This window comes from Myxocyprinus asiaticus, chromosome 7, assembly GCF_019703515.2.
Source record: "Myxocyprinus asiaticus isolate MX2 ecotype Aquarium Trade chromosome 7, UBuf_Myxa_2, whole genome shotgun sequence".
NCBI classification, from domain to species: domain Eukaryota; kingdom Metazoa; phylum Chordata; class Actinopteri; order Cypriniformes; family Catostomidae; genus Myxocyprinus; species Myxocyprinus asiaticus.
In genome coordinates, this window is record NC_059350.1 from 45402421 (window position 1) to 45411150 (window position 8730).

At 35.9% G+C, this 8730-nt stretch overlaps 2 protein-coding genes across 3 annotated transcripts; both read right to left on the reverse strand.

Annotated features, from left to right (window-relative positions):
• Nucleotides 1-1261: 1261 nt before the first annotated feature.
• On the reverse strand, nt 1262-4756 carry LOC127443869 (lecithin retinol acyltransferase-like). The gene is made up of 2 exons (XM_051702863.1): nt 3558-4756; nt 1262-1695 (listed from the first exon to the last, which is right to left on the reverse strand). The coding sequence occupies exons 1-2, from the start codon at nt 4065-4067 to the stop codon at nt 1540-1542; spliced, it is 666 nt and encodes a 221-aa protein (XP_051558823.1). The 5' UTR covers nt 4068-4756; the 3' UTR covers nt 1262-1539.
• On the reverse strand, nt 4594-7011 carry LOC127443868 (lecithin retinol acyltransferase-like). Of its 2 annotated transcripts, XM_051702862.1 has the most exons (3): nt 6460-7011; nt 5129-5293; nt 4594-4707 (listed from the first exon to the last, which is right to left on the reverse strand). In XM_051702862.1, exons 1-2 carry the CDS (start codon nt 6985-6987, stop codon nt 5141-5143), a joined length of 681 nt encoding a protein of 226 aa, XP_051558822.1. In that variant the 5' UTR covers nt 6988-7011; the 3' UTR covers nt 4594-4707; nt 5129-5140. The 2 variants fall into 2 exon arrangements, with proteins under 2 accessions (XP_051558822.1, XP_051558821.1); XM_051702861.1 differs by lacking the exon at nt 4594-4707 and having other exon boundaries at nt 4928-5293.
• Between the last annotated feature and the right edge of the window lie 1719 nt (nt 7012-8730).

Sequence of the window (8730 nt, forward strand, 5' to 3'; positions counted from 1 at the left end):
TTGGGACTGACAGCCTCAGTCACAAAGCAACTTTTTTTTTAATCATACAATGAAAGTGAATGGTGAGTCCTTTTGTGTTCCACTGAAAAAAGAAAGTCATACGGGTTTGGAACAACATGAGGGTGAGAAAATAATGACAGAATTTTAAAATATGTTTATGCTGTGAACTTTCCCTTTAACTGTATGTCAGCTGAGGCCTTTATATTAATGTAACTTCAAATTATGCACCTGCATTTCTGTAGAGAAGCCTACTAGGAGGGGCACTTCACAATGTCATTACAAAACATTTTAAACAACACTGATTTGTCTATTCCTCTCGATCAATGAAATGTGTACTGGAAAGCTTGTTTATGTGGCGCGCATGAATGAAGCTTCCCTCTGCTAGCAAACACAATTAGCATCATAACTACTGAAATGTTATTTATTAGCTAGTAATTAACTAAGTGTACGGTCCTATATAATGTACATTTATAAATGAAAGCAATAATACAATGTTTTAATCTTAGACTATTTTTTTTTTTTTTTTAGGTAGAAAAGTTCGTGTTTCATTGCTACAGGACAGCCAGACATTTTAGATGACAGGGAATCTGTAAAGTCGACCAAAACAGATTTTTGGAGTCAAGTAGATATTATATAATAAAATATTTATAACGATACCACCTAAAACGAAAAGTTGAGAATGAATATTCTACTTAGATAAATTCTCGGTACACAAAGTATGTGTTTTTCGCGTCTGTCAGCTATTCGTGAAAAATTACCTTAAATTTGGTATGAAAATTGTATTGATGAAACCGACGCTCGTGAGATTTAATCTCACTTAATCGTGAGATTTGCGTATAACTTTCTGTGACACTCGATGGCTCGATTCTGTTGACTGTCGATTATCTGACGATCGAGCATCAACCAATGAGCTGCCAGAGAGAGCAAACCCTGAAACCGTTCAACCTGCAGTCATAGGATTTAAGAGCTAAATTAAATTAAATTATTTAAAAATTTAAAAAAAAATGTATTAATAATGATACATTACAATTAATAAAAAAAGGTAAAAAAAAAAAAAAAATGTTCTATTTTTTATGGTATTCTATGGTATAACTATAGTCCATGGTATTCTTTGAAGTACCTTGGGGTACCATGTTGTTGTGGAGTATTATCTATCTATCTTTCTATCTGTCTATCTAACTATCTATCTATCTATCTATCTGTCTGTCTGTCTGTCGACACTTTTTTACAGACAAAACACAAATTATATAAAAAATGTCTTTAATATTGCTAATATGCCGTTATTATAAGTCACAAAATACAGTAAGAAAATAAATTATACATATCTCGACATGATAGCACTTAACAGGAAGATCACATCCTTACATGGGATTAATCAAAAGTCTTCATTGCCCATTGCCTAAAATCTGTGTATGTTATAAAGGTGCCTCATACATGATGGAGAATGAAGAAGCACTAAATAATGCACAGTGAATGGTGATATCCATTAGCCCGCAGACATTTCACCACAGCGGTGTTGATATGGTTTGTCGTAGAGATTCAGGATGCCATCCAAATTGTCGAGGGGATGATAACCGTAGGTAAAATTCCAAAGATGGACAGAGCTTCCAGATAAAACATCATGAACAAGCACAGCAGTAGGCTTAGGAGAGAACTGGTCTTGCTGCATACAATCTTGCGCACTGCTTTGCAGAACTAGAAAAAAAAAAGAAAGAAAGAATATTGCATGCCTTTAATTTTGCCTTTGCATTCAGCAGGATCTTTCTAAGAATTTAAAAATCTGAAAATAAGAAAGTCAGTTAAAGGGCTAGTTCACCCAAAATTCTCTCATCATTTACTCACCCTCATGCCATCCCAGATGTGTATGACTTTCTTTCTTCTGCAGAACACAAACGAAGATTTTAGAAGAATATCTCAGCTCTGCTGGTCCATACAATGCAAGTGAATGGTGGCCAGAACTTTGAAGCTCCAAACTCCAGTGGTTAAATCCATATCTTCAGAAGCAATATGATAGGTGTGGGTGAGAAACATATCAATATTTAAGTCCTCTTTTTTCTTTTTTTTACCATAAATTTCCACTTTCACTTTCAAAATGTGAAAGAATGTGAAAGTGGAGATTTATAGTAAATTATTTAATTATAAAAGTATTTACATATTGATTTGTTTCTCACCCACACCTATCATATTGCTTGAAAGGTCTGGTCACCATTCACTTGCTTTGTATGGACCTACAGAGCTGAAATATTTATAAAAATCTTTGTTTGTGTTCAGCAGAAGAAAGAAAGTCATACACATCTGGAATGGCATGAGGGTGAGTAAACGATTAGAGAATTTTCCTTTTTGGGTGAACTATCCCTTTAAGGATAGATCATACAATTCTTGAGAATTGAAGTATCTCTGAACACTAGGTGGTGGTAATGTGCCTATTTTGGTGACGCATTGCTGTAATTTCCCAACTATGAAGACACTATTTCCACAGATTTCATGATTTCAATGGCTAATTTTTGATTTAATGGAAAACAGATCATTTGGTCTGTATATTCTGTGGTAAACAATAAATAAAACATTTGTCCTTTAATGAGTCTATGTTTAAGATTTTTGTGGCAAAAACAGACTTCCACCACCACCACTTTTTTTTTTTTTTTTATTGTTTGAGTGGTTTGGTTTGTCATGCATGCAAGCAACAGAATCAAAACATTATTTTAACAACCCCCAAAAAATCATCTCTACACTCAATGCTCAAATAGTTCAATTTTTATTTCAAATGATAAACTGAATACATTTACATTGTTTGATAGCTACTTGTCTGTTTCAAGTTTGTGAATTTAAACTTTTGTGATTTGAAGGTTTGGGAAGGCTTAAACATTTCACATATACCGTTTCCTGAATGAGTTCAACTCATGAATGAGTTTAACACATATAATTTAATATTTCATGACTTTCAGTTTTTCCTTTTCATTTTTATCTCTACACTGCACAATTATTCCCCTGTGATGCTTTATATAAATGTGATTTCTGTTTCTTAACGGAAGTACATTTCTTAACTTGATTTATGTGTGTGTGTAATCCCATTTGAAATGGAATTACTGCTGTTGCCACACATACTTAACCCACATAGTTCTGCTGCTGAAGTAGCCTGATTGTCAGCATTACAGTGCAAGTGGTTATTATATTTTTATTCTAATTTTAGAAGTTTCAGGTAAATAGCAATTGTGATGTGTCTGCAGAACTGTCCTCACTCGCTGACTGATACAAAGTGGATAAAGAATTAGATATTACTTATTTCTCTTAGTTTACATAGTTTAGTTTATATTGGCATGGTATTACATTCATAAATATGTTCTTAGCAGATGTTTTCTCACCAAAGCAACTTAAAACAAAATTAAATGTGGTACTGGATAGAAAAGTTGTATATGTTATATGATTTAAAAATGGTACAGGGCACCTCTGTTTAATTTTTCAAGAAACTCATTGGGGTGCAAAGAAACACACAACCTCTTCAGAGTCATTTTGGACAGCGTTACTTCTCCAATGACTTTTGATAGGAAAAATCTCACCTGGTAGGCCTGAAAACTCATGCTGGTTCCATATCTGCAGTACATGACATAATGTTCACAGTTGTACCACAGCAGACTGTAATTCACAGGGCCCAAGAGCTTCTCAGCTCGCCTAGCCACTTCATCACCGTTGAACGGTGGCCGACTGCACACCTTGTCCATGTTATTGACCAGAATCTCTGCTCCATATGCAAAGTCCTCCACTGAGTCCACTCGTACACTTGCTTGTTTTGTTAGCACACCCAAAATCAGACGGTTGTTAGTCACCATCTTCTCAAGGGCCTTCTTGTCCGTAGTAAAGACCGGCAAGATATCAGGGATGAAGTGAGCCACACGGTTGTTCCCCAGATAGATTCCAAAATGTGTGAAGAGGGTTCGAGGGACCTCAAGCAAATCTCCTCTTTTAAACATTGAAGTGTCATATAGAATTACTTTCTTCTTCTTTTTTTCTTCTTCATAGTCGGTGATCACAGATATAAAAAACAAGCTGAGGAACTGTAAGGGGAACATCCTGAGCAGAAAATGTGGTGGACTTCTAGAAGGCTTGGCACCTGCAAGTTTTATCCCACTGGAGGCAGACTGGGGAGGGGCTTGAGGATTACAAATCCATGGCTATTTTCAGAAAAATCTCAACAATAAGTACATCACATGCCTAATGAAACAAACAATGCATAGTTACCCAATAACTCTTTAGGCTTTCTCACCCTTTGTCTAGAGTGGATGAAATTGCCTAATATTTGCCATTTCTGTACTAAAGCAAGGTGAAGCAATTTTTTAACGACATTGTATAATAAAGAGCATAGGTGTTGCAGCAGTGAAGTTATAATTCCTAAAAATTTCGCCCAAATTTGGACATGTCTGTTGCTCAAATGAACGTTTCATTCTATTCTATAGAACTTATAAACCTGCTTGTACATTCAAAAGAAAATAAACCAGAAATTAGAAAAGTTTAATTGTAAGTGAACAATTGTTTCAATCGTTTAAAATGCACACTTTTTTAATAGACTAAATGAGTAGTTTACTTGTATCCCCCCCAAAAAAATCTTACTAGAAATGTGTTCTGTCACTCAAAGAGTTTTTACTCGACTTTCTTTTTCTTCTTCTCCTCAAAAACAATCTGTGCACTTCAGACGTTTCGGTAAGAAAGCTTCTGTAAACAAAAAATGCAATGTAGATGCCAATTGTTAGTCTTTATAAATGATTATTTCTAATAGATTTCACTAAGTTCATGCTTTCAAAAAACTTGTGAAATTAAGGAGGATTTATATTCATTGAATATTATGCTGTAATTACGCAAATGGGGCATTTGAAAAATAATCCATTTAAATGGCTATATATTAACTTGTTAACATTGTACAATTTGCTTTTAGAAAAATTCGAATAAATGTAAGCTTATATAAAATTGTCTAGGAATTAATAAAATTAAGAGATTAATTAACAATAGCGCAACACAGACAAACAAAGCGCGACCGTCAAAGACAGTTAATGCCGCAGGGAAATTTTAGGATAAAACAGGAAACATACAAACTTTTGATTTATTAAATAAATGCTTATAGTTCATGGGGTTAGACCTGAAGTGTCTCTTATCCAGCCATCCACAACATGAAAGGAATGATAAAGGTTGGAAGTGCGGTGTACGGCGCTATTCCAAGAAAAAACATGGAAAGCATTCCGATGACAGTGGTTAGAAGTACACTCCTCTGGTCCCGGATAACACATTTTAAACTTTCGCAGAACTGTTGAGGGAAAGAGATGGGAACATAGGTGAGTTTCAGGGCACTAAATCCAAAAACCAATTTGTAATTCGCCTGAAACTGCGGCGCTGCTATGTTTTTCTGGGCGCATATCTCCACGAACCCACTTGCCACTGAAAGAAGCTGTTGTTCCTTTTTTTTTTTTTTTTTTTTGCACGGAAAATGACCCAGATATTTTTTTTCTTCCGAAAAGCTCTCAGTCAGCCAAATGACTTGAAGTACGTTGCAAGCAGAGATGGCAGCAAGGAATTAAAGAGAGGTGAATAGGGGAACACTGAGAATTTGTGGCAAAATTCAGCATAGTCAAAGACTGGGCCCCTCACTAAATGCAACCCTTTAAAAAAAAAAAAAAAAAAAAAAAAAAATGTAGGGAGGTTCCAACATTAACGTTTAGCAACACTTTACTTTAGTAAAACTTTATCATAACTTTCATTATTAGGCCTACATTAACACACCTCATTGCAAAATGGCCAATATATGTGCACGAATCCATCATTTTGAGTCACTTTGACACAGAAACACATTTTGTACTAGAAAGAAGGTCTTTATAGGTTTACTAAAGATGTATGCATACTTGTTTCCACTCCGAACCATTGTCGATATCTAATCCTTTAAATGTTGGCTAATATAGGCTAGTACTTTAAATGTTGTCATTTTACTTCAGTCCATATAAAATGTGTTTGTGGGACAAAGTGACTCAAAATGATGGAGCAGGTCACATAGTTCAACACATAAACATCAAATAGTAAAAAATAGGCTATTCTAAAACTTTAATACATTTTAATATAGCCTACATACTCATATGTTAATTTTTGTACGTTTTCGTCATATTAGTTAAATTAGGCTACTTATTGATGAAAGTTATAATAAAGTAGAACTTCTGGTCGGCATTGAACAAATTTCATCTGTAGGGTATTTTATAGGCCTATTAATCTTACTAAAGTTGTTATGGTATTGGGTAATCCTCATAAGGTAAACAGAGATCTTTTTATCTGATAAGTAGGTAGTCTAAGTCTATAAAACTAGCTTTCCTCTTGGTTAACCGAGCGTATTATGAAAAGGAAAAATGTATTTGGAGTGGATGTGGGTGTCTACTCATCCATTCAAAAGAAAAAAAAACGTGCTGATGAAAGCAAAACGCGCTTTACCTTGTCTGTCTGCAGGCTGACCGCGGTCCCGTAACGGCAGTACGTGACGAAATGTTCGCAGTTATTCCATAAAAGACTGTATGGAATTTTGCCGATAAGTTTTTCAGCTCTTCTGGCCACCTCTTCAGCAGCCAGCGGCTGTTTTCTCAGTGTAGTATCCATCGTATTCAAGAAAATAGCCGATCCGTAAGCGAAATCTTCCACCGTGTCCACGCGTATGGTTGCATACTTGTAAATCACACCGAGGAGCAATCTCGTATTCGTCACTACTTTCTGAATGTGAGATGTGTTGCTTGTCAACACCGGGAGTATATCGGGCATAAGGTGCGCGACTTTGTTGTCACCTAGATATATGCCAAAATGAGTGAACAATGTGCGAGGAACTTCCAAGAGATCCCCGCGCTGGAAATCAGTGCTCTCCTCTCGACGCTTTGTACATATTGCTTGTTTAGATGGAGTTGTGGTGAAAAAGTTAAAATGTGCAAGCAAGAAGGTTTTCTCCAACAGTAAAGCAAGGGAATCTAACATTTTGCAGTGCTGCTTAGGCTACACCTCACCACTTCATTTTATTGTAGGGGTAGAGGCTCACTATGACATCACGGCGTTATAGAAAAGACTATTGGCCACTATTGATGCTCTGCGAGCTAGATGCAAAAGTATCAGTGAAAACACTGGTTAAAGACTGCATTCAACGCCACTGACATAACTGAAGCTGAAAATTATGGTGAAACTAGCCAAAAGGTCAGAAATCTAGGCAAGAGAATACAATCAAAACAAATGGGTTTGATATTGGCTACTGTGCATTCAGTATTTGCAAAGCTTTAGTGTATAAATTCCTTTTCTTTTAGCCTATTCTTCTTCCCCACAATTATCTGCATAATTCCACTTGAATGCTTGAAGTAGCCTAGCCTACACCATTCAAAGGCTACTTTGCTAGTTTGTAGTGAATTTCCGCCTTCATAGCTAACAAATTTGTCTGGTTCCCAAAACGATCTGGGAACATCGGCCTTTGGTTTAAAAACTAAAAAGAATGTTCCCTGGACATTAGGAATTGGTCCCCCCCCCCAAAAAAATTACCAAACGGGAACCATAAACTAATGTTAGGTGAACATTCTGTGTTTGCTGGGTTAGGTCAAGGTCTTTGCGGCATGTCGGTCCACCGTCGGCCATCTTTGGAAAGCTCTTGGGAGTTTATTTCCTGTCACGTCAGTGCAGCTCCTACCTACTTGAATGGAGAAAGACCAAAATCACAAAAATGGTGTCAACAATCAAATAACATATTTCAAATCAGCAATAAAATCTGACAATACTGGAATCATAAATTGTGATACTTAACCTAATGTTACGCTAAAAAACAAAATTTTCCAGGCTTGTATAGCTAATGAGCATGTGTTCTAGTGTTGATTGACAGGTGATGTCTTTATCTAAAAGGCTCTTTTAACTGTGAGGTGGGACTTCCTTTCTACATCTGTTGACCATTGAGCGCTCAGAGCTCCTTGGTTGAGCGTTCCAATTTCTCCCATGCATTTTAATAGAAGTGGCATGTCTCTGCTAAATAATCTCTGGTAAGGTATATTTTTGTAAAATTATTATTATTATTATTATTATTTTATTTATTTGAAAGTAGCCTAATTTTTAAATTTAAATTTAAAATCTCCCAAGGAGATTGTGAGTCATTCAAAATACCCTTGCGATCTTGTCATTGTTTTATTTGCAGAGCGAATTGCGATTGGTCATCTTTCTTCCATTTATTTGCATACTGAATTGTGATTGGTCTTTTCTTTCTTAAATCTATTTAAGCATCTATAACTGCAGTGTAAATAAACAAATATATAATAAAATAAATAACGCGACATACCACAAGATGCACGCTGAGAGTCGTGGTAACAGTAAAGCGGCTCAATGCACATTAATGCAAAATCAAAATCTAAAAGCTTCCCTAAGACTTTAACACTTTTTTTTTTTTTTTTTTTGCTGTCTTGCAAGCACTGGTAGCCTATTTCCTTCAACAAATAACTATTGTTAATTTATTGTTTTCGCTATTGCTCGAAAATGAAAAATAAACGCGTTGAACTAAAGGTCTCTGCGTTCTCCCAGTGTCTGGACTTTCTCTGATGTAGGTAAGTGGAGGCCAGACGGATAAGTGGAAAAAGTGAGAGCAGTGAGTTTGGCTGTCGGTGGTTTGAAGTTGAGAGCTGGTTCATGCCATATGGCAATAATTACAGTCCTCAATACATTCAACCAGACCGCACCAAACAAGAGCTCCTTTTA

Coding starts and splice junctions, on each gene's coding strand:
- LOC127443869 (XM_051702863.1), bottom strand. CDS start 4,067: ATGTTCCCCTTACAGTTCCTCAGCTTGTTTTTTATATCTGTGATCACC. Junction 1,696..3,557: donor TGAGTTTTCAGGCCTACCAG/GTGAGATTTTTC, acceptor TTTTTTTTCTAG/TTCTGCAAAGCAGTGCGCAA.
- LOC127443868 (XM_051702862.1), bottom strand. CDS start 6,987: ATGTTAGATTCCCTTGCTTTACTGTTGGAGAAAACCTTCTTGCTTGCA. Junction 5,294..6,459: donor TCAGCCTGCAGACAGACAAG/GTAAAGCGCGTT, acceptor TTCCCTCAACAG/TTCTGCGAAAGTTTAAAATG.